Source organism: Lineus longissimus, chromosome 9 (genome assembly GCF_910592395.1).
Source record: "Lineus longissimus chromosome 9, tnLinLong1.2, whole genome shotgun sequence".
Classification (NCBI taxonomy): domain Eukaryota; kingdom Metazoa; phylum Nemertea; class Pilidiophora; order Heteronemertea; family Lineidae; genus Lineus; species Lineus longissimus.
The window spans coordinates 797,376-823,586 of NC_088316.1; the positions used below are offsets into that span (position 1 = coordinate 797,376).

Below are 26,211 nucleotides of genomic sequence, written 5' to 3' on the forward strand. Positions count from 1 at the left end.
CGCACAGAAAGTGTTATTCTACTGAGAGTAAGTAAATGCATAATTAGAAATGTATTGTTATTAGTTAGAAATGTAGAGTTATTTATTTTGAATAAATCAATGGACATAAGCGTCTAGTTTGTTTTTAAATTTGTGGCACACAGTAACAGTAAACATGGTATACCCAAAGCTTGCGATCATCGCCTTGTTTTGTATTCGTCAAGGTTACTGCAGCCGTCAACATGCCCATCTATCGTTTTGTCGGTATAACTCGATACTTTATCAGGATTGCCGCACACCGCTAGTAAACACAGGCAAATTGAGTTCTCAGGGAACGAGTGAATTGGTACAATCATGATGCAAGTGCAAAAGTTTTGTTGACGAGCATGGTTAACCCACAGGACCTTTTGCCCAACCTTCTCCTGTACACCCGCCTCTACGTACTGCTGAACCTGATCACATCGTACTAGCCAACGTGGCACAGATTGGGTTACCGAGCGTTCCACGAACAAAGGCCAGCTCGCTCCGTCTGCCCATGAAAGAGTGCCTCCAGAAATATCAGCGCACCCTAAATATGATGGCACTGCAGGGTTTTATGTCTGGTAGGGTCATCTTTACCGCGGGTCAGTCAGACCAGGCCTATTATGCAAACACTGCAATACTAATGCAACACTTTTCGACTAGAATAACCAAAATTGGTCGGTGGTGAGTCCAACGCCCTCTATAATACTAAGACTTCTTAGCCAGCCTGTTATTCCATATCTTCTGACTTCTTATCACGTGGTACAACCAGTAAAAGCTTTTGAAGGAACCTATTGGTGGCATCTGCAAAAAAAACATCAAATAATTTCATAACCTTCCGCTACTCTCATCCAAGATGGCCGACACACTGGCAGCAGGTGGTTTTTCTTGCACTTGCTTCGCTAACACTTGCCAAAGACAGAAGATATTTTGATAATCATATTGAAATTACACAAATCCTCGCGCGCTATGCCCCCCCCTTACCTATTTTCCTCATTAGGAACTTTGGTTTGTTCTTCCAGCAGACACATATCCAGTAGACCGGAAGTGACCCAATCATGATGAGAAGGCATATACCACTGTCAACAGGCTTCTCATAAACCGTCAATGAGAGGAGAATGAGGCTCCATATGAACAGGGCAATGGGGAGGACGATGGGCATCTGCAAGTAGCGAGTCAAATTTGTAGACAGATTGTCAACTGAGTACCCTGAGTTTTGAAAATGCATGGAGTGGAATGTGATGTCTAAAGACATTTATATAAATATTCTACATCCATTAAGGACTTAGCAGACCATCAAAGTAATAATAATATGCTTCAATGACCAAAAAAACGGAACAAAATTATTTATTCAGATTCAACTTGCCAGCTGGTGCTGATTACAGCCTTGTGCATTTGACAAGTCCATGAGGTCAATGGCATTCGTAACTGGAGGTAGTAACCCTACATGTAAGGCACAGAACAATCTGAAGTAGTCTGTAGGCCTCTTCTTAACCAGTTATAACGTATGTCTTATCCTAATGATAAACACACTTGACAACTGTTTATTTTTGTCTTCATCCATTTTTCTTTTCAGGAATCGAGGTTATTTGCGAAGTACACCAAAATAAACTGCACTCGAATATTTGACGGGTTACACTCCGTAATGAAAGATTGTTTTCACTTATTACCTTTATTGGTCTTGGTATATCTGGTAGTTTATATCGCATATACAACATAGAGGCTAGGACCATGGCAAAGATTGTGGCGAATCCGAATCCCATCATCTCCAGAAGGTAGAATATATCACCAGAGGTTAACATGACTAGAGTTACCATACACTGCAAGAGAAGGTAGAATATATCACCAGAGGTTAACATGACTAGAGTTACCATACACTGCAAGAGAAGGTAGAATATATCACCAGAGGTGAACATGACTAGAGTTACCATACACTGCAAGAGAAGGTAGAATATATCACCAGAGGTTAACATGACTAGAGTTACCATACACTGCAAGAGAAGGTAGAATATATCACCAGAGGTTGACATGACTAGAGTTATCATACACTGCAAGAGAAGGTAGAATATATCACCAGAGGTTAACAAGACTAGAGTTACCATACACTGCAAGAGAAGGTAGAATATATCACCAGAGGTGAACATGACTAGAGTTACCATACACTGCAAGAGAAGGTAGAATATATCACCAGAGGTTGACATGACTAGAGTTACCATACACTGCAAGAGAAGGTAGAATATATCACCAGAGGTGAACATGACTAGAGTTATCATACACTGCAAGAGAAGGTAGAATATATCACCAGAGGTTAACATGACTAGAGTTACCATACACTGCAAGAGAAGGTAGAATATATCACCAGAGGTTGACATGACTAGAGTTACCATACACTGCAAGAGAAGGTAGAATATATCACCAGAGGTGAACATGACTAGAGTTACCATACACTGCAAGAGAAGGTAGAATATATCACCAGAGGTTAACATGACTAGAGTTACCATACACTGCAAGAGAAGGTAGAATATATCACCAGAGGTGAACATGACTAGAGTTACCATACACTGCAAGAGAAGGTAGAATATATCACCAGAGGTTAACATGACTAGAGTTACCATACACTGCAAGAGAAGGTAGAATATATCACCAGAGGTTAACATGACTAGAGTTACCATACACTGCAAGAGAAGATAGAATATATCACCAGAGGTTAACATGACTAGAGTTACCATACACTGCAAGAGAAGGTAGAATATATCACCAGAGGTTAACATGACTAGAGTTACCATACACTGCAAGAGAAGGTAGAATATATCACCAGAGGTTAACATGACTAGAGTTACCATACACTGCAAGAGAAGGTAGAATATATCACCAGAGGTTAACATGACTAGAGTTACCATACACTGCAAGAGAAGGTAGAATATATCACCAGAGGTTAACATGACTAGAGTTACCATACACTGCAAGAGAAGGTAGAATATATCACCAGAGGTTAACATGACTAGAGTTATCATACACTGCAAGAGAAGATAGAATATATCACCAGAGGTTAACATGACTAGAGTTACCATACACTGCAAGAGAAGGTAGAATATATCACCAGAGGTTAACATGACAAGAGTTACCATACACTGCAAGAGAAGGTAGAATATATCACCAGAGGTTAACATGACTAGAGTTACCATACACTGCAAGAGAAGATAGAATATATCACCAGAGGTTAACATGACTAGAGTTACCATACACTGCAAGAGAAGATAGAATATATCACCAGAGGTTAACATGACTAGAGTTACCATACACTGCAAGAGAAGATAGAATATATCACCAGAGGTTAACATGACTAGAGTTACCATACACTGCAAGAGAAGGTAGAATATATCACCAGAGGTTAACATGACTAGAGTTACCATACACTGCAAGAGAAGGTAGAATATACACCAGAGGTTAACATGACTAGAGTTACCATACACTGCAAGAGAAGATAGAATATATCACCAGAGGTTAACATGACTAGAGTTACCATACACTGCAAGAGAAGGTAGAATATATCACCAGAGGTTAACATGACTAGAGTTATCATACACTGCAAGAGAAGGTAGAATATATCACCAGAGGTTAACATGACTAGAGTTACCATACACTGCAAGAGAAGGTAGAATATATCACCAGAGGTTAACATGACAAGAGTTACCATACACTGCAAGAGAAGGTAGAATATATCACCAGAGGTTAACATGACAAGAGTTACCATACACTGCAAGAGAAGGTAGAATATATCACCAGAGGTTGACATGACTAGAGTTACCATACACTGCAAGAGAAGGTAGAATATATCACCAGAGGTTAACATGACAAGAGTTACCATACACTGCAAGAGAAGGTAGAATATATCACCAGAGGTTGACATGACTAGAGTTACCATACACTGCAAGAGAAGGTAGAATATATCACCAGAGTGAGCTAACTCAAAGTTCTCTTCCGCTGACATGAGTGGTATGGAAGATACTCATCGAGACGTTGACGGAAATAGCCGATGGTGATAGTTCACAATTCCATTTGAAATATGCTCACACGAGCATCAACAAGCTACATGTATTGCATTCTCTTTGCCTTTGTGGCTGTTATCTGACTTGGGAATGATCCAGTTGGTCATCCGCCTAGGAATCTGAAATAAGTTTTCTTACCATGATAAGCAAGGAGGGCGCTGGGGTGAGTCGTTTCATATGGATCATGGAGAAGAACTGAGGAAGTTGTCCTTCCTCGCCTCCGATGAAAAATACCCTGGAGAGAGAAATGTAAGCATAGTTTGAAATCGTAAGTGAGAAGTGGTTTTATCTTTGAGATTTCATTTGCAACGTGCTCAGGATTCCAAGATGAACCATACACAAAATTTGACTAAACATCGAATTCAAATCGCTCATCATCCAACGTTAATGTACATGGTTAATGTACATGGTAATACCGCATGGTGTGTGACGATAATGAGGAGTGGACATAACAAGGTTTACTCCTCCTACCTTGATATTGCTAGTGTGCCACCGTTCATGGCGCCGAACACCGAGGCAGCTACGAACAGAGGCATGATGAATGCTGCGGGGCCAAGCGTCCGTTCGGCAAACGTCTGCAAGAGAAAGGAAATCCATCACTCAGAAGGAATCGTTTGAGAATTGAGAAAACAACCAACAACCAAATATGCACACGAAATATCAGTGTACAGTGGAACCCCGGTAACACGACCACTCTGGAATAAGACATTTTTTCATCCTTCAGAGTTGAATTTTTTTCATAAGTTCAAATTTCTGAAAATGTTTCAAAGCCAAAATACTTTTGGGGTTGATGATGTTTCTTCATTTTGTGCAGAAAAAAAAAATTTGGACTTAACATTTTTTTCATCATTGAGACAGTTCAAAATTTTTAGGTCTTGTGGGCTGTAGGGCTTGACTGAAAGGCTTTTATGACCCTTGTCTGGTTTCTCGAATCCTCGTGTCTGAAAGTGATTCCGCACAAACTTACAACTGCCACTGCGGGAGATTCCAGCATCTCGTCCGTACTGAGGACAGTCATGTAGGCGACATTCGCCAGCAGGTAGACGCCTGTCACCACCAGTATGGAGATCACAATAGCCCGGGGGAGATTTCTGAAAAATACATAGTTCTTGATCATTTACAGGTTACTGGTTCCTGAGGCCAAAATCAGCATGAAAAGCACGTTTTTCAAAGACGTTTCGAAAGCCCACACCCTCTCTATAAACGTCATCCGTCGTGTTGGTTGAACTGGCTGGAGGATATCACCAACAATTCCACTGACCGAATTAAATCTTCCCAAGCATCTAAGATTTTTATGCACTTCATCAAGATAGAATCCTTACTTATTTGGGTCCTTGAGTTCTTCTGTCAGAAAATTTAGATAATTCCTGGAAAAGTGAAACATGAAAATGATCATACTCGTAATTGTATCAACAGTATGTTGAAAGTAAACATATACAATAGAGAGGTTGAGTTACCGCCTCGAATGTGGGACAATGCCTAAGGAATGGGCTTCAAATGCATATGATTTCGATCCGTAAGCGCAAACGTACCCGTAGCTAAAGACTCCGCACGCGATCGGTAATTGAACATCATATTTCAACTATCTTTTTTCGAATTAACAATTGCGAATTATCTGCAGCTGTTGACAAGCTTGATAAACGTACAAAATGATTGATAACAAGAAATTTTTCAAAAAACACGATAAAATAGTTACGGCTGGGTTCGAACCCATGACCATCCAATCCATAGTGCAACCGTCTAACCGCCGAGGCCATCAAGGCTTTAATGATAGAACGGGATTTTCGTTGTCCAGCTCGTCGCCATGTTGAAAAAGCGCCATGATTGTGACGAGGTCACGCTGGCGGAAGGGTAATTCGGTAGAAATAGTTCCAAGCTAATCGTATAATTCAATATTGCGACAGATTTTTCTTGATATATCGTATTTATATAGCTCGGTGATATAATAGATAATGTTCGTAGTTGATTTTAATGTTTGAATGGCTTTCTCAAAAATGTTTTTAGAAGCGAGGTCAACAGGGTCAAAAGAAATAGTCTTTGGCGCCAATGATGTCAGCAATGGCGAATTTGAGTTAAGATTCGAGTCGATTCTTTTGGAGTCGGAAGTGTGCATGCACAAGGCAATCATATTTATATAGCTCCGTGCACGTGATTTGAAGGGACAATTTGGGTGTGGGATTTAGGTGACCAGAAAGATGATATGTAATTTGAATCTGTCCGCCTGCTCATCACAGTAGTTAAAAACTAAATGCTCATCACTAATAATGAATTTAGCGCCGACTTGTCAAACCATTCTCTGGAGTGCTCGAACACCTGGAATCAGTGTGTACTTCAATGGCAGCAAAACATCACTTTGGTTTCGGTGACTCTGAATATCGGACAAGATCTACTTTAAAAACACTTTTTTGGTGACCGTTGATGGGGCATTTGTCCCCTGCCCCCCCCCCTCTCCCTCTAGCTACGAGCCTGTGTAAGACACACTTACCATCCTCCAAAGGCCCATGTTCCCGAATAGAACGCCAAAGCTAATGACCCGGCACTGTAGTCACTGCCTTCGAACGGATGATGTAGGTTCTCTAGTCGGCCTACAGCAAATAGGAGGGAAACAAGAATGTCAAGGGATTAACAGCTGTGTTATTGTGATTGTTACTGAAAACCCATCCTGAGGAAATCATGGGATAGTGTTCGCTTCCCCGGCCCTACACACAAACTGTTTACCTCGGGATGCTGAAAACCACATCGGTTCTTATCGACAGAAAATGGACAGACCGATATTGACTAAATGTCTTGGAGGATGAAGGAATAAGTCATGATAAGACTTTATACGGGTATAAACACTTATCAGAGGCATTATTCCGTGGCACAAGAAGGTCTGAATCACGTGCATCCAATTCAGGAATCGTGTACAACTTACCCCTTCCCATCTCGACGAACCCAAGGACGATGATGATGCCCAGCGCCAGCAACTTGCACGCCGTGAACACCACTTGGACTTTCGCCGCCCATTTCACGTTGTAACAGTTGATGGCAGTTAGCAGGGCTACAACGAGACAAGCAGTTGAAGGAAAATTAGTTTTAAATCTATACAGTCATCTTGAATATCTCCAAACAGCAACCTGTGCCACTAGGGGCGCTGCAGCTGATATTTGTGTTTTCAGAGGCAGCAAATTACTGTTGAGCAACCATCGCAATCTCCAACAACAACGGTCGACGCCAGAACTGTGACACTGGCCATAGAGAGCGGAAACCCTGTTTAAACGTAAAGTTGAAATTATAGCGACTCCATTTTCCCTATCTAAGAAACACTAGAACAATTTTGGCGGGAAAACTTAATCATACCTTTTGTAACCGGATTTTCAACTTCGCTAACGCGACCACCCCAGTAACGCGACCATTAAACCTCGGTCCCATGATCGAGTGGTCGTGTTACCGGGTTCACTGTACCCGATTTTAATGCAAAAGTGTCCATTTTATAGTATCTTAGGGAAAGGAATGGGCTGATAGTTGATTAGGGCAGGATTTCCTTCTGCTCTCTGAGCCTAATAAGTAAAACATTCCGTACCAGAATGGTCAGCAAACCAACAAGACTTATCGTTACTTACACACTGTAAGCACCGTTATGAGTTTAGCGGCTTCTTGTGGTGGCTCACAGGTCGGGAAGACGGGCCGCAAGATGTATGTCGCCAAGACAAGCCCGGATACAGTGAATCCGGGGGCCAACATCAAGAAAAGATTGATCATAAGGTAAATGAAAGCTGGGATGTCACCGAAAGCTTTCTTAATGTACATGAACTCCCCGCCAGATACACTGAATGTTGTCCCCAACTCCGCCCAGCAAAGCGCGCCCCCCGTCGAGATGATCCCCACCAAGAACCACACAATAAGACTCATCCCCGGACTCCGCGCGTGCAGCAGGATCCCAACCGGGGACACGAAGATCCCCGAGCCTATCATCCCGCCGACGATTATCATTATGCCGTGGAGAAGCGTAAGTTGACGCTTTAACTCCACTTTCCCGGCGCTCCCCAACGTCATATCCTGTCAGATGCTGTACTTCACAGGGTCACTTCACAAATTTGGCACAAAAAAGTAACAAAAATGTCATTTGATGGACAAATACTGAGTAAGACTTCTTGTTATAACTTGCCCTTCACGCAATGCCAGATGTATGCCCCAACCCATGCTATGTGCCACACTCAAAAGATAACAAAACGGGTCTAGGTCTTGTCTGCAAACTTTTCATAGGCCTTTTGGCATGATTAGTATATACCAAAGCACATGTAGCAATAAAGTGAAAGATAAGTGTGAGTAAACCGTTAGGTAAACTTTATAACAACCAAGATAACCGATAAAAGGTCTTAGAAAAAACTACTAGATCATTCTTCTGCCCCCTCATGGTAGTTGTTCAAAAGAAGTCTTGTCCCCGGGGATGACCTGACGTTAATTTAACTTGGCGTTAACTCTAAGGGCTTAACTGAAGGAGATAACGCCACGTTAGATTAACGCAACAAACGCCAGAGTACCCGGTAAGTGACAAATTTGTTTTGAACAATCAGACCCATGTTTATTTTCCCTGCTTCCACGTTGTGGTACTCCATTCCTAGCCACCAAGATGCATTTCATGTTCCGGTTACTTACTGACTGCCAGCATTGCTACGAGCTTTACGGCCATTTCCGGCGGTTCACAGCTTTGGAAAACAGGCCTGAATATGTACGTCGCCAAAACGAGCCCGGAGATTGTCAACCCGGCTCCGAAGTTTAAGACGAGTGTGTTCAGAAGGTAAATGTAGCCAGGGGTATCACCCAGTCCTTTCTTTATGTACACGAATTCGCCTCCTGATACCTTAAATGTTGTCCCTAGCTCCGCATAGCAAAGAGCGCCCCCTGTCGAGATGAGACCGAGTAAGAACCACACCACCAGGCTCATGCCTGGGCTCTGGACGTGTCGCAGGATCCCGACCGGGGACACGAATATCCCTGAGCCTATCATCCCGCCGACGATGATCACTACACCGTGGAGAAGCGTCAGTTGGCGCTTTAACTCGACCCTTTCGACTCCTCGGTTCATCTTTATTTGTTAATTCCAAAGTTAATTCTAACAAATCGGCTCAAAACGGATCCGGGAAAACGACTGAAAGAGTTGTGACTTTTGTCCACGACTCATTGAAGGAAATGTCTTTCTAACCATCGGCACCGAAACTTAAATTATGTGATTTACACATGTATAAGCCATGTCTGGGATGGACAGACATCTGGCCCTGTGTCAATCACGACCAACTGTCATGCACCAATTGTAATTGTACCATTGTGTACGAATAAAAATATATATGACGGTCTATTTCGATAAATGTCATACATATACAGGTGTTATACAAGGTATTATACAGTATTAATACAAAATCAGTACGTGTAATACAGACGATTTACACCATTATTACTAATAACAAATACCGTGCTTAGTCGCACGTGACACCCCTCGGTCCGAAACTAAGTTGAGTTTCAGATGCATATTGAAGAAGAGATGCTGAAATTGTGTGCAGTATTAAGCCATGCGCACATGACAGACAAAATGACGGAAAACATTGAAGCCGTGAACCAGATCGATAGCGAACAGCGCCGACTGTCATGCTACACATTTATTCAATATGAAAAGAAAATCTTAAAGCAGTCTGAAGTTAGAGCGCTTACGTCATTAGTCAAGGGACCGGCCAATGATGACCTCGAAAATTGGGTATAACGAAAAACTCGTATGACGTATTACAATGTATCCTCAGCAGATACACCTACCACATAATTTTCATACAGTTGCGTGGGTTTGTAAAGGAAAAAGCAATTTGTCCGTTTTCAGCAAACACCCTCTGGTGGTAAAAGCATGAATCAGACCGGCGTGATTTTCCAAAAAAACTCAAGTTAGAGTATTTACGTCGTTAGTTAAGGGAGCAAATGAACTTTTGAACTTTGACCTGTGTGGCCTCGAAAATGGCGTGAAACAAAAAACTCTTCAGGTGTATACTAAATGGGTTAACTAGTGTAACATCTGTGGCTATTCCCCATTTTTTGTCTTCCCCCTGTAAGCAACCACTATCCGAACAACAACCATCGAAGCGTGGTCTATTGTAGATGAAACACTGCCATACAGGCAGGACAGGAACACTCACTCTGGCTCCAGGCTGTGCTTGATATTTTCTTCACATGATTATAGGTATTCTGCAAAATGAGAGTGTTTCCTTCCCCCTGCACCCGGCATATTGTCATGACCGCTGGCCGTGTTGCTCAACTGAGGATCTTGTAAGATCAAAATTCAAGTGAGTGGAGCGCCTCCTTCCATTGAGCTTCAATAGGCCTTGAAAGGGGGGGGCACCTTTACTCGGTACTCCGTATAATACGTGGTTTGGCAGATGGGTGTTAACTGCCGCCATTTTGATACTCACTGATAACTCCCGCAGACAGCAGCCTCACCGCCACAAACGGGGGCTCACAATGGGGGAAGAATGGCTGTAGAACGTAGGTGGAAAGAATCATGGACGAGGCGGCATTGGCCACGCAGCAGATGATCAAAAACAACACAAGAAGAGAAAAGAAGGCCATAATATTCCCTAGACCCCGCTTTATGTAATAGTAATCCCCGCCCGCGCTCTCTTTGAACGTGGTGCCGAGTTCCGCATAGCATAGCGCACCACCTATGTTGACTGTTCCAAGCAACGCCCATATCACAAGACTGAGACCGAGGCTCCGGACTCGCAGGAGGACCCCGACAGGTGAGGAAAAAATCCCGGAACCGATGATGCCACCGACAACAACCGCGACAGCGTGCAGTAGACCGAGTTGGCGTTGTAAGGTGATCCTTTCAACTGTCATGCTGTGTCTTCAGTCGGCTGGGAGAAGTAAACTTTAAAGATGTCGTAAAAGCGTAGGTGATAAAATAAAAGCTTGAAATACTTGACTCGACTTGATAGTATTGATTAATCTATACTTGAGGCATATCAAGATGTATACGAAGTAGGTACCAGAAAGAAAATTAGGTTATTTATCTTATCGGTTGTTGAGGACGAAATGGGTGCTATCAAGATGTCGATTTGAAAATTCTGACAAATAATTGCGCACGAAACAATCGAATGTTGTTTCGAACTTTTTGCGCTCTGACAGTGTTGTGAGATGCGATTTGAAGCTTCAAAGTGGTAAGCGGAACGGCAGTAATCCCCTGCGCGCTTTTCGGACAAAACACAGTTTAGTTAAAGCGGCTTTTTACATTACGTCATTTTGCCTCTAACCTCTCGTAGATGAAAGAATTAGAGCCTAGCCCAATACAAATTCTATTGTCTTTAAACAAAGCCCGATCACATCAAGGCAAATCTTAATAAAATCGACCCCCACGAAACTACTTTCGTTAGGGTCGATAGGCATTTACATAACAACGCAGACAAATAATCATTTTACTGATTTGTGTCAGGTACTCAGGTCCGAGTTGCATGGTGCCATGAGTATAGTAAAGTCATCTTTAAAATTCCGCGGCTGTGTACAATATTGACAGAACCTATACGATGTGTTGAACTGCCAGTCAATTGATCTGTCACCATGTATGTGTTAGGCGCTATCGACCGATTTGCGCTATCGATTGATCGCGCAGCGCCATCTATGGATCTGTCGTTTGTGCAAGCATCGGTCGATGGCTCAGCGCGAACTATCGATGGGTTGTATACTGGATGGAGTGCGTGATGAGGGCCGTGCGTGGGTCTGTATGCGGGATGTGCTCGAGGGGCGGGGTAGGGGGTTGGGCAGAGCGGGGGGGGGGGGGGTGTGTGTGTTAAAGGCTAGGGTAGGCCTAAGGGTTTAACAAGGATTAGGATTAGGGTTGGGTCAGCTTTATAAGCCGGGGACTAATTCTATCCTAGGTCTTTTTTCATCTCCGCCATCCTAGAAGACACCGGTCCCGCCAACCTCACACGTGTGAGTCTCCCAAGTAAGTTTCTTTCTTGTCAAATAAATGTGTTTACGACTCTGTGTTAACCCAACTCGTTCGTCTCTCCTCCATGATCTACGGCTTACAACCTAGCCGGTTGAACATATGCATGAAGTCTTAAAATGTGGTTCGCTTTTACTCAAGACTGACGATCTTTTCATTTTTTTTCTGATGCAAGTTGCTTATAAGCTTTTCCCAACAGGGTCCAGCTGCTGAAAACATGTTCAACACTAGCTTGACGTTTACTATAACCTGGTGTTTGGTCCCATGGACTTAGCTGAAGAAGTAATGAGGAGCGACATATCTTCGTTGTATTGTAGCGATGTCTTGAGACATTTGGCAGGGTTTCTTTTCGGCAAGATTAAGCAAGATATTGAGATTTTGAATGGTAGGCTTCCCATTAAGTCAAGCTCAGTTCACTGAAAGAAATGACGCAGGCCAATCGACATGCGATTTAAGCAAAATACAGTGACAAAGCTAGCTCATCCTTCAATCGATGACCAAACAAGACTGCATGCTTCAAATAACTAGCACTGTTTTACAACTGAATAAAAGGAAACAATACAATGTAGATACTCACTGATGTTCAGCATAGCTACAATCCTTATCGGGTCTAAACTAGGCGTACAGTGTCCGAAAAACGGTTGCAGAATGTATGCTCCGATCATGAGCCCCATGATAGCGTTACTCAAGACACAGATAAAAAACTTGAGCAGCAGCAAAAGAAACGCCATGAAATTCCCAAGTCCGTGTTTCATGTAGACGTACTCTCCGCCGGATTCTGGGAAAGTCAGTCCAAGCTCCACGAAGCATAGGCCCTTGAAGAGAGTCATCAGCCCAAGGAAGGACCATATCACGAGACTTAAACCCACCGAGTGGACCCGCCTGAGTATGCCTAACGGCGACAGAAAGATCCCCGATCCTATCATCCCGCCGACGAGAATCCCGACACTGTCGAGAAGGCCCAGGTCTCTTTTCATCGCAAAACTGATTGACATCTTCTTCTTCCACCTTTTTGACATCTTGATTGCGTTTTGATGTTGTCATTGGCATCACAACCTCCAGATATGATATCTCAATCCAACTTTCCCAAGACCCATGCAATTTCGGTACCGGTAAAACCGTGAACGGCCTTGTTGCGCTGTTCTCTGACTTGAGTACCGAAATATCTCCTCCCTACAACTTTAGCCACAAGATTTCTTCAATATTATAATCCTTTTTATCTAGCCGCATAATGACATATGTAGGTCCGTATCTCTGGCATCCGTCGTCGCTCTTAACCCGCGCTTGGGTTACAGTCCTGCCACAAAGGGCTCCTCGCTCTCCTTATTTTGAAAACGCTATTAAAGCACGTGTTTTGTAAAGTAAGTATAGGTGCATCGCACTAACTATCCAACTGGTTAAATTCCTCATTTATATCATGGAAGCAAAAGTTTTGGTCGTAACCGTGCAAATAATCCTTTGACACAATTACCATGAACCAAATGCACATCTGTCTTCGTTCCTTGAGTAACTACTAAGTTTTAAATGACTGTGATTCTACACAAGTTTGACGCATTCTCCAGTTTATTTTGCATCAAAGTCCCATCTTGATTCGTCACATTCCACCTGAGTTCGCCAAAGAACCAATAGTATCCTCCCTTGCTCGCCCCCGTCATTTCCCTTCTGTCCTGAGTAGACCAGTTATTAAACCAAATCATAAGAAGTAATCATATTATGATATCAAACTCTTAATCAGTTTGCCAGCGCCATGCACTCATGTCACTTAGGCGAAGATCGCCGTCTCTACAGATCACAGGTCACATTGAAATATAAAATATGCAGCCTAAGACAAATATTTGGTTACCTTGCCAGAAAGTCTTTTGGTAAAAGGAAAAGTGATGGTGAAAGTTATATTGTTTACATTGCAACGACGCACCAACGAAAATGCGTCAGAGTTGGAGGTCTGAAATTGCCTGGGCAATATAACTTATAATTGGTGAATTTATTGGCAACTGTAGGGTTAATATGATATTTCATGTATACACTGGAGCACAAAGCGTCGTTATGGTTGGATATGTTTATTCAGCACTCGATTATCATTTACCAATCTCTAGAAATGTTTAACATGCCTTCGAAGAAAACTTGGCCGAATCGCCCGGAATTAGTTAGGAAAATAACTGTCACAGATACAGATCGAAAGATAAAGGAAAGTGTCGGAAAGGTCGGAAATTCTAATAATAAGTTAATACTAAGTGATTCGTTAAACGGTTAATGTACACTTATCAATATAGATGTTTTGAACTTGATAAATAAAAATGGGCCCCCGGGGATTTGTTTTTAAAACCTCGATCAGAGGAAGACGACTGAAAATTATCGGACAAAGTCTCCCTTCAGAATGCTTCTTCTTTTCAGTCCAATTAAGCCGGCGAAAGAATGATATCAATTACAGTACAACCCCGGTAACACGACCACTCATGGGACCGATGTTGATTGGTTGTGTTACCGGGGTGGTCGCATGATTAGGTTTTCCCACCAAAATTGTTAAACTTATTCATAAGTTCAAAATTCTGAAAAATTTTCAAAGCTAAAATATTTTGGGGGCTTATGATGTTTCTTCATTTTGAGCAGAAAAAAAAGTGAAAAAAATATTTGGACTCAGAAATTTTTTCAGTCTTCATTCAGACTTGAATTTTTTATAAGTTCAAAATTCTGACAAATTTTCGAAGTCAACAATTTTTTGGGACTGATGATGTTTCTTCATTTTGAGCAGAAAAAAAAACAAGTGAAAAAAATATTTGGACTTGAAAGTAGCATGACAAATTTGCCACAATCAATTTCTTAGCATGGATCATGGCAGCATTCGTCTTTTTAGTACTCATCATTCCACATTCACAGACAGGCCGGAGACCGGACAGGGTGCAGAATGATGATTGAAGCCTTATGCGCCCTCTATAGGCACGAGGAAGACTAAGTCAGTAAGAGAGTGCAAAATGAAAGTTCAAAAACAGCCGGCGAGGCGCAGAATTTACGGATGTTAATAAGTGTCAGTCTAGAGTCTTAGTGTCGAGATTGCATGTTAATAAGTGTCAGTCTAGAGTCTTAGTGTCGAGATTGCATGTTAATAAGTGTCAGTCTAGTGCCTTAGTGTCGAGATTGCATTTTAATCGGAAACTTGACATAGATGCGATGACACATCCACTTGACCCTGGAATGTTTTTTATTCATTCTGATTGAACTGTGTAATCCTGTATCGTTTCTTACCTTATATATATATATATATATACTATACTAATATATTATATAAGTATTGCTAGGTGATTTGCTAAAGGGTCTATACCTGTCTACCGTGCATACGCACTCTGGTGTAACAGTTGCCTAACCTGGAAGCAAAGACTACAATGATCTCGAATGACGCCATAGGATCAACACATCAGATTACTTCATTCTTGAAACACACATAAAACATACGGTATAATGATAATTAATTTGTAATCAAAATATATTGCAAATTTTATCAGAAAGGAAATTTTAAAGGTACTCACTGATTGTCGTGGCTCCAATCAACCGTATGGCTATCATCGGTGGATCACAGATGTTGAAAATAGGCTTCAGGATATACGTCCCCAAGACCAGTGATGAGACGGCAGGGGGAACTGGCGCGATTATCAGCATATTCAAAACCAAACAAACAAACGCTGGAAAGTCACCCAGTCCTTCTTTAATGTAGATGTACTCCCCTCCTGAACGGGTAATCGTAGTTCCTAATTCTGCCATGCAGAGCGCGCACAGTAGTGACCATAAACCGGAAGCTCCCCATATCACGAATGATAACCCTGGCGAGTGAACTCGAACTAAAACACCAACTGGAGTCACAAATATTCCACTGCCAATTATAATTCCGGTTATAATAGCAATTCCGTGTAATAAGTTCAAGTTCGCTTTTAATTCGACTTTCTGTTCGTGTCGCTCTTCGGCGATGTGGCCGCCATTTTGTTGTGTCATGGCGCCATTTTGTTCAGCGGCGACAGATTTCGTTCCTGAATCGAAGGTTTGTTTTTGTCGCCTCCCCATTTTAGATCTTCAGTGTATCTGAAAGAAGCAAACAATCATGATATTACTGAAATAAAAGTTATAGACTCGTTGATTCATCTGGCTCCTCTGAAGGCTCGTATCGCATTTACCAGACGTATGGCCCGGCCCTTCATATAGAAGGCTTGTGTCTCTGATTATTACACTGCAAACTGCCCTAACCATTTCTGAGCATTTTCTGGCCCACTGTTAATACGAGAAAAGGCATGAGACATGTAGTTCCCACAGGCCATGACACCTGACCAATTCGGCAATCCATTCAAAATGACTGATCAAAGTAAAATACAGGATGGAATTATCAATATGCACCATTACACAGTGAGAAACGATCAAAGCATTCTTAATGTAGGCACTTTTAACTTCCGGTCTTGAAACACACTGGTAAAAAATGCATTATGCTTTCCACTGATAATTCTGGCAACAGTCTAGAGTAAAATGCGCATGAATTTTGAAGGCTAAATCAACCATTGGCAATAATTGAAGCGAACAACCCTCAGATCATGTCCGTTCTGCGCATGGCAGAATCTATCAGGGACTGACGTCCAAGCGTACGGAAATAAGCTCTTAGTCTTTTTCCTAGTTTTCGAATAAGTTTACCGTTATCACAAAATGACTCATCATAGTCGGGTTCACGTTGTCACTTGTGATGACTTACTTGTCACGAGTTAACTGACTTAGGCTTGAAAACACGACGTTCGAGTGAAAAGTGACCTCGTGAGTCGTATGTAGACCGCTTTTCGTAAATTACTTGTCCGTTATTCATGTCACTCATGAAAAGTGAAGAGGTGATGGTGATGGTTCTCACAACATACTTCACATCCGTACATTCTGACATATTTATGAAACAGTGTTGACGCCCAAAATACTCTTCCAGGAAAAATGCCGCCAAAGCCTTCGAAAAGATCACACATGAAAGTACTTCACCATCTGCGAATAGAATCAACGAGCAATAGCTTCATTGATTGGGCCAATATGATAGTGAATGAATGGAATATCCGGCCCAACCTAAATGAACAGAGCCCTTGTACAAATATCAGAGTACACACACTGTTTCAAGCCATCTTAATCCCAAAGACTTTGAATTTGTTGTGAGGTCAAATTAGTGACCTCAGGTTTGGGCGATTCCGTTGTATTTCATTTTCTTGGTTTTTCAATTATTACTTCATTTTTGTAATGAGGAAGGGGTGAAAAAACTCTGAATCTCAGGATGTGTTTGAATCAGCGATCAAATTCCTCGTACAAGCGTAAATACAATGAGGTTTCGATGTTCTGTGAAAGTAGGTTTCCGTGGGTCACCTGTACATCTGTACACCAGCATCCACTCTCTATGTACACAGTGATCCAATATCGTATTATATATATACTTGAGATAAAAGAGACCTCCATCGGTGACTGCGGGTAACTTATCTTTAGAGTAACCAACTTAAATCTGATCTACCTGCGTCCTACCAATAGTCTCCAGTTAAACACAGTATGCAGGTGGCCAACCAGGTCATTCAAAGTCTCCTAACTGTACAGTTAAGACTGTACATGTATATATTTAATATCACAGATAAGTTACGACTCATTTCGTAATATCACACAGCCATATATACTATATTGTTTCGGATTACAATATACACCAGATTACCAATAAGCTAACCCTGGTCTATCGCTTGATATGAACCAACCGAACTCCTGGACGTGAAGTCCGTTCTTGGGGCACCTTCCGTCGGAAAATGGCCCAATTCTGCATGAAAAACACATATTTGGAGACCTCAGGTGTCACTGTTCACATTTCATGTGTGACATAAAGAACGAACAAGTCATTTCCAAAGAGCGGGCTACATACGATTCACGAGGTCACATTTCATCCTCACGTCATGTTTTCAAGCCTAAGTCAGTTAACTCGTGACAAGTAAATCATCACAAGTGACAACCTGAACCTTGTATTAAATCCGATCTCACGTGTGAAAACGTGAGCTCTCAAATCGCGGCCTAAGATACACACTGGGCTTGCTAAACCAACAGCACCACTGAACTGATGCTTGGACAACACTCCGGTTTTGTATAGGATTCACGTTGTCACCTGTCCCAAGTCACTTTTCACGTGTATGTTTCTTGATTGACTTGAAAATATGTCACGACTCGATCTAAGGGTGAAAATTCAAGAAATGACAGTGTCAATCGTATTTTGTTCACTCTTTTATATGATTTCTTTGTTTTTAAAGCGACATGTTACATTATGTAAACCCAGGCTTAGATAGGCCTACAGTGAATGACTTAACGGGTGGACTTACCAATTAAAGAAAACAGACTACAGCCAATAGTTGTTAGTCCAGACTGTTCTCCTGATATACCCTAGTAATGATTGGGTTGAGACCGAGTATATGCAGTCTATCCCAGTCCATAACATGTCAATTTCGCGAGAATCTTCATTGAAATGCACGATCACTTGAATGTGGAATTACACCGTACACTCGCGTAAAATTGTATGACAATGCGTGGGATGGCCAGGTGTTCAAGTGATAAATTCTTATCGATTACCTGTGAATCATCGAAAATGTAATCGTATCAAAAATGATAACATATTTTGAATAAACCTTGCAAACAGACTGAGTCTGAGTGACACAATCTTCACCATGTTCATAGTCCCTAATTTCAGTCCGAGCGAACTCGTGCATATCCGTCATCTGAAATCATTTGATCTCTTTTAGGCCGGAGTTAAATAATATTCACGTAATAAGTAGGAGGAAACCAGAGACCCGGTGTATTATATTTGAGTGTTTCCCGTGTGTGAGTGTTTCCCCTCATTGTTTGGGAACGCTCAAAAATAGATTGACAAGTTTTTCTGTGTATCCCCCCTATTGAAAAGTCGTGGTCTCTCTAGCTGCCTATTGTTTGGAAACACTGACACATGGGGAACAACCACAGATGTTACACCGGGATAAACCTACGTTGTCGAAGAAAGTCGCTCTCGGTCGCCCTATCTATGATATGAGTTTGCCGTGAACGACCGGGAATTGAACCCGGGCCCTCAGTAATAACGGAGATGATACTACTGCACCAGACCAATATCAACAGCATTTCCCAGCCATTCTAGGCTTATTGACTTTGCAATGACACTTTCTCGTCAAGTGGACAATCGGAAGAAAATTTCTCAGGAAAAACTTAACGCACTTGCTGGACCCTCAGAGCTACCAGTAACAGAACCCCTGCCTACCTTAACTATGTGTAGCTTTCAAAAGTCCTCTTTGTATCAATCATCTTCGCCATTATGCACCAGTTTGCCACGCTGTTGTTACCCGTGTGCTGAGCATGACTCCTATTTTGGTTAAAAGACATTTATCATATCTGGGCAATGCCAAATTAATGGTATCAAGTATATGATTATATCTTTACACTTTGGTCAAAGTCTACTGACGGACAATGTCATATCTGTGTCATATAGATCCTAACACTTCGTTTCCATTAACTCTAACGACCGGGATGACACCTTAAGAGTAATTCTATTCAGGCTATGGACGAGGGTAAAGTTATAAGGTCACCCAACCAATTACAATAACTTCTTGAACTGTCTGATCGTATCTTTAATTAAAACTAATGTAAATATTGAACTGACGAAACAAAAGCAAGAGAGCAGATGCCCCACTCTGAAAAATCAAATCAGATAATTTTCATGAGACTGAGTATGTCGTATATTCACGGTTTCCAATCAAAGACAACATTATTTTATTCGTACGCGAACACGCTCAAGCATAACTGATTGTGGTGATTATATTACAGTTGTTCAGGCAGGGAGCAGGGTAACAGCGTATTATGTAATCACTTGTCATCCCTTCCATTTGCCATACTGTATTTCAAATACTGCTTTAATGTCCCCATTGGCTGTGTTCGTGACCTTGGGCATTGTATAAATGAACAAAGATATTTGTTTATATATGGCGTCCGATATCGTTGATTGTTATGATTCATAAAAAATATTTACTTTTCTTCCTTGCATGGTAAACAATTTTTAGGTAAATTCAGAAATTCAAACTGAGCCTTTAATCAAGCGAAATGAAAATACCACTTAATTCTGAATGAAATTTGTTTCGATGTTAGCAGCGAACTAAACAAACGAGTTCGTTGGATGGAAGGGAGCAAAATCAAATAACAATGTCTACAGAAATAATCCATGCGTGAATTCAGAATTTGAAATTAGTTGTTGATTTGATGAATACCCGATTATCAAATAGTTACATGTTGACAGGGTATTTCTCTCAACATTTTAGAAAAAAGATTTAGCCAAGCATGAAAATGAGAGGGGCGTAAATCGAACCTTTTATTGTAGAAATAGGGACGAAATTATCCGAAAGGTCAACAAAAGCGAAAGATGCGAAGGTTTTCACTTAAATAATTCATGATTGGTGACAACGATGTTGTTTTTAAAACGGTAGGACTATATAAGCTTAACTTTAAACATCATCCAAAGTTCAACTGAAATTTGCTCGCATCATCCTGGTTCTGGTGGTACCCAAGGAACCACACTCAGGCTTTGGACCTTATGTTGCATCTCAGGCTTCAGCGTTTGAACGAAAACCATTGCTCGTACCGCAGGAATCAAAGAATAATTCTTAACTGGTTTCTCTTCAAACGTTCGACCCCGAGATGCGAAATCTCACTGGCAGTTGGAAACCTTTGGTGTCCACACATAGCCTCGGCAGGAAGTGTAATTTGGCTGTAAGTCAATGCACAGGCCTTGTTTGAGGCTTTATTAGCTCGGAGAGGTAGTCGGCATTGAGTCGGACAGGTGGGAGACACTCGGATATTGATTGCACCTGTTCCACACTTTTTGAAATGAGGTTTCTCTGGTTGTTGCGGCCATGCTGGATGAGGAAACTGTCAGTATATGGACATACGAATTCGTCGCATACTACTACGTCAATGTTGGCGCTTTCGTGATGATGTCAGTGGTCGAGGAGTGGCGAACACCTTACCAATTGGTGGCGACACGCGGACCGTGAATTAAACAGATTGAAAGCCACGGGCGGGAAAGAAAAGTGGGACTGTCGAATCAGAGCATCTGGTTTGAAGTTACCCCGAAAAGAATTCCTGTCTCAAGGAAACAGTTTCTCCTGACAAAGGCTTTTTTCATGTACGCTCTTAATGTAAATCATTGGTCTCTAATGCAATTTAGGGAATAAATGTCAACCTCGGCGTGCGTCTTATTCGGATCTGTAGAGTTACATACACTCAAGGCACTTAATGATGTATGTAAATCAAGATTTACGAAAAAGCGTTAGTTTTCAATTCTGAAACACCTGGATTTAGAATAAACCACGAGATAAAGTGTCAATACACTATGCACCGTTTTGAATTCAGCGGTTATGGTTATGCAACCAGTCAGAAAGTATTCAAATTGGCGGCCGGACTGCGTTTTGTTGTAACCAACCCGTACGCAAACCAGCAAACGACAAAGACTGGAAGGGAACCGATAGGTTTTCAACTGGCAAATATTATTGTAAATCATTAAAGCGGCAAGCGGTCAATCATGAAATTATTGTCTTCCTGGATGTGATGGCGGTGATAATTGGACGTCTCGCCTCAAGGGATTCAACAGTAAGGGACATGGTGAAGCAACACCTTTCCATGGTCAGTCAAATCGTACTTAAACTCTCTTTCTATGTGTTTTTGAACGAGATTTCAGTTGTGTCGGAATCGGCCGAAATATCCGATATGACCTTCTTGCAAACAGAGAGCTCTATGGACCAGGTTTATCCCCAGAAGAACGACACCTTGATTTCTGAGTGCAAGGCAAGATCGATACTCCACTGCGCAGCCCTCTGTCGGAATCAGGGGATTTGTAACCAGTGGAATTATCCGTGGTCTACGGGGCGCTGCAGTCACTTCAGACGCGAGCTGCTGCACTCCTTTACCTTTCCGTGTGGGACAGACAGATTTTGGCAGGTATGTGAGATCGTTTTACATGTTCTACAGAAACAGTAAAACAATGTCCGTTGGCCTTTACTTGATTGGGAGGTATCAAATTACACTCCCTCAACGGATGCCATACATCTCCAAATCAGGCCAGCGATCTACACATTATCACCACGCCAGCTGATCATTGAGAGAGCAGGAGTTGGCCGTGGCTACTGTGTTGGGCTTGTGGTATTCGACTCGATGACTCGACGACGCGATGGCTCGATGACGCGATCGTTGCTATGGATTTTGCTAAAATACGGAATCCCATGATCCTGGTCTCCGGGCTACCGCTGCAACAGCAGAGGTTTTAGCTCGGCCTTCCCATACCCAGCTACGGTATGTAGAAGGATGTGCCCCCCCCCCCCCCCAGCCATGGCCACTGAAGATTGGTCCCCGCGATTGATTTTGATATTTAAAGGACTCGCGGAAGTTTCATAGCATGCAAAATGACCGGAGATTTAATTGACAAACAAGCTTCTAGTGGCCAATGTCAGATGTCATGTGGTAGTCTGTCAACAATCGGAATTTCGCATATGTGCAGTTTTTTAGACTCAGTCACTCAGTCCCTCTTCCGCCCCTTGACATCTGCCCCCCCCCCCCCCCCCAATACATCAGCCCCTATACATGCTTTCCGAAATTGGTGGCTTGCATTGGAACTAACTTTTTCCCCCTTGTCCGTCATTAAAGGCATTCAAGTGTGTTGGTCAACCATGACTATCTCCTTTGTCCCTCCACCACAGGCCTAGTTTCCCCTTATGACATCACTATTTCGGACACTCAGCGCCCCATTTCTGGAAAGGTGTATAGGACATTTAATATTGCCGTGCTGAACGGATATCCAGAGCCAACCTTGTCTCCAGGAACTCGCGTGTCATTTTAACATTGGAATTTCTGCTCGTAAAGAACCTGGGTAGGAGGTTGATCTGAACCAGCTATATTTAGGTGTATTTAGCTGTATTGACGCAAGGAGGATACCGCGGTGACGTCACATCACGTGATCCCGACCCATATTTGTGATCGCTATGGCCAATCAGATTCAGTCTACTGACAGCATCAGTACTGAACACATCTCCACGTCTCACTGTCTGGTGCGCTTTTGTACACAAAAACACCAATAGACATGAAATATTGCAATACCTAGTATGGATTCTTCCTGTGTAAAATCAAATTTACAGAGCAGATTAACTTCCACGAATAAAAAAGACGTTTGGCGTGGCCAAAGTGCGGAAATAATGTCTCCGCTAAAATACACTACGAAATACACTAGGCAATGCACTACGCAATATACAGTAGAGATGCAGTTGAGTTTGTTATTGTTTTGACTTAGAAGCCCGCCCATATCATAATATATTCATGTATTCATGAAGTATGAACTCATTTCTGTCCCATACAACTCTAAGAACAGTCAATTTCTCCTTAAATCATCACCGAAACCGCGATATCCGCAGGAAGATTTCGTTCTAGTGTCCGAAAATGCATGATCTTACAGGGGCGCTAACTCGACAAATAGAGGGGATCTATGGGGATCTATGCGAGTTTTAGGTATTACAGGTCTCGAACTTGTAAAATCTGTAAACATGCCTCCAAATCCCATTATGATAATGAAGAGATTGCCCCATATCTGGGAGACTGTTTTGAAACCATCGCTAATTTTGGAAGATCGGTGCCCGGCTATTTGGTTTAAAAAACCCTATTTTCCCCATCAAAACAGCACTTTTCATTATTCAAATGATAGCTTATTGTCTGAAGACTTATTTCATAGCAGAAAAGTACTAATAACTCTGATTTGATGCGAAAAATCTAACTTTTTTGATGACTTGATTTTCCCTTGGCCGTGGATCGAGTTTGTTTACAATATGCAGCGCCATCTTGGAAAAGCCGTGACGTCACCGCGGTATCCTCCTTGGTATTGACGGTAAGCTTGCATAGCAACATGGCGCATGGTTTTATCAAAAATGCGAACTTGTAGGAAACGAAAAATGGTCGGATTAGATACGGTGAAAACAGCTGGAAAGGGGTTGGTAATGATCGGTTCTTTTTTATTTTCCTCCACTTATGATTCTATGTATAAATTACAGTCCAGGCAGTGATATTCTTTAAAAAGATTCCAACTTGATCGCGTCATCGAGTCATCGCGTCGTCGAGTCATCGAGTCGAATACCACAAGCCACTGTGTTGCGAGTCAAAATACACGTACTCATTTGCTGATAAATCCCTGTATGACGTTTATTATAGCCCCCAATGCGAAGTTTAGGTCAAGTTGACCTATAAAGTCGATGTTTCTATTACAGGGTAAATCTTACACGGAAAAAGCAATTGCCTTTCCAGGTATGTAGGGTATGAATGTTTTTGGTTATCTCTCCCTGCAAGTGTCCCATTACAAGCAAACTTGAGATCTTGCGTGGCTATGCATTATCAGTGCTCAGGTAGCAAGTAACGTATGTGGATTCTTATCCCTGCAGCCTCACTGGAAGTTTGTAACATGCTATGTCAAGTTTCCATCGTCAAATCTCCCTTATCACCCATTTGATCCAAAAAAAGCTTCACAGAGTTTGAGATTATGATCTTCTCTCGAAGTTGTGGCAATGAAAAGTAAATAGGGCGCAGTGTTTTGCACACGGAGCAATGTTCTACACTTCTAGACTGGAAGACACGATGCATCATTCCCATATTTTTGGGCCAAATTCCGTTATTCGATACCTATGGCAATTCTTCTTTCTAAAATTGTATTTTCCAGGAAAACCAGGCAGGAAAACTCATTTCGGTCGTCAATCCAAAGTACATGTACATATCAACCCAAGAGGTTGGGAATTATTGCGTAGTGACATGGGATTTTTTTCGGAACAGGACATGATGTGGGTAAACTTCTTTGAACCAAAAACAAATTTTTTCAATTATTATTTCTTTAAGTTAGATGACCAAAATGCAATTACCAAGATATACAAAAAATTTCGCTTTATACGCAAAGAGACAGTGGACACATATTTAATCCATTTTCATGGCTTCTACATCGCACGAATGAGTTCTTCATTTCTTGATGCATTCGACGCCAAAACCCATGACTGGATCGGGAAAATCAACATTAAACGGAAATACGGGCACTGTCTGTATAGTTTAGACAGTTTTCAATACTCGCTTGTTATCGTAACATACCAGTCCATTTACAAACCTCGGCATGACTACCGGTACACTTTTTACTTACATAAGGAAGACAAAAATAGTATCGCATTGAGGGTAAATTGATTTCTATTTTTTGAAAATTATTATTGCCGTAAAAAGAAACATATGTACTTTGTTCCAGAATGAAGCGGTCGCCAGGAATCTTAAAGGAATGGGCGGCTTTTTATTGATCGAGGTTTGATCGAGTTATGATCGAGATTTATATATACTCTTTAATATCATATGTACTTCATCAATTTGTACAGTGTGCATCAGGCGAAATTCTGTTGAACGGAAACACGTTTCGCTTGGCGCATATGGCACGAATGATTCACATTAACTGAAATGTTAGAAAATACCAGGCACGCAGACGGTCATCTCCTCCTCTGGCAGAGTCTGTTCTAAGCCTCAAGTTCTGTTTTCACTATAACGCTGGCGTGAACTAAATTTAGCGTTACCACATTCGACATAGGCCTTTGATCTTTAATGCCTTATTTTGAGAAGCCCTTAGGAAAAAGTGCGAGAAACCGTTAAGAAGTCGGAAAAAGCCTTCTTCACGTGATCTCTCGTCAAAAGATGTACAAGCTTTATTGTCTTCATCGTAGAGACGCCCTCTTGCGGATGGTGTTAACAATCTTGCTTGTTTTACAGAAAAGTGGACGGGCGTCACTCCCTAGGTTTAAATACGTGACTACATTCCCGGAGAGGCCTTTAAAAAATGAAGTTTACTCTCTCTGCAAGACTGGACACTGCATCAGCCCCAGGATCGCTATCAGTAAATACGGGGATGTGGCCATCGTTATGAACGTAAGTGATCAACAACAATAAAAAAAACCATCAAAACTCCTTCATTGATTCTTCTGAGAAAAACTTCTTGTTCCAGGACTGAGAGCTTTCACCTAAGATCTACCTTAAGTTGAAATTGGGACAGCACTATAGAGGAAATTGTTGCATTCGGCGCAAGGTCATCAACACGGCGCTATTTTCTACGGTTGACATTTTCAGTGAGTAGATAGAAATCATGTTGAG

At 41.8% G+C, this 26,211-nt stretch overlaps 2 protein-coding genes across 6 annotated transcripts in view; one reads left to right on the top strand and one right to left on the bottom strand.

Annotated features, from left to right (window-relative positions):
- Positions 1-52: 52 nt before the first annotated feature.
- LOC135493916 (large neutral amino acids transporter small subunit 1-like) lies at positions 53-19,409 on the bottom strand. Of its 4 annotated transcripts, none has more exons than XM_064781573.1 (11): positions 19,283-19,409; positions 15,534-16,080; positions 6,964-7,089; positions 6,535-6,634; positions 5,372-5,416; positions 5,017-5,140; positions 4,521-4,624; positions 4,188-4,284; positions 1,671-1,820; positions 985-1,162; positions 53-804 (listed from the first exon to the last, which is right to left on the bottom strand). In XM_064781573.1, exons 2-11 carry the CDS (start codon positions 16,060-16,062, stop codon positions 731-733), a joined length of 1,527 nt encoding a protein of 508 aa, XP_064637643.1. In that variant the 5' UTR covers positions 16,063-16,080; positions 19,283-19,409; the 3' UTR covers positions 53-730. The 4 variants fall into 4 exon arrangements, with proteins under 4 accessions (XP_064637643.1, XP_064637644.1, XP_064637646.1 ...); XM_064781574.1 differs by lacking the exon at positions 19,283-19,409 and adding an exon at positions 18,360-18,475; XM_064781576.1 differs by lacking the exons at positions 15,534-16,080; positions 19,283-19,409 and adding an exon at positions 10,481-10,937.
- A 5,362-nt stretch (positions 19,410-24,771) lies between these two features.
- LOC135493917 (glutamate receptor-like) overlaps positions 24,772-26,211 on the top strand; it is an 80,928-nt gene continuing 79,488 nt past the window's right edge. The window contains exons 1-2 of one of the 2 annotated variants that reach the window (XM_064781578.1): positions 24,772-25,257; positions 25,834-25,989. The gene's annotated coding sequence lies outside the window, so the exon portion shown is untranslated. Of the gene's footprint in view, positions 25,990-26,211 lie in introns of both variants that reach the window. The other variant, XM_064781577.1, reaches the window with a different exon arrangement.

Excerpts from the sequence above, each read along its gene's own strand:
- LOC135493916 (XM_064781573.1), bottom strand. The coding sequence starts at position 16,062 with ATGGGGAGGCGACAAAAACAAACCTTCGATTCAGGAACGAAATCTGTC. Across the intron at positions 5,417-6,534 it reads ACATGGGCCTTTGGAGGATG|GAATTATCTAAATTTTCTGA; the intron begins GTAAGTGTGTCT and ends TCACTTTTCCAG. Across the intron at positions 4,625-5,016 it reads AATCTCCCGCAGTGGCAGTT|ACGTTTGCCGAACGGACGCT; the intron begins GTAAGTTTGTGC and ends TTTCTCTTGCAG.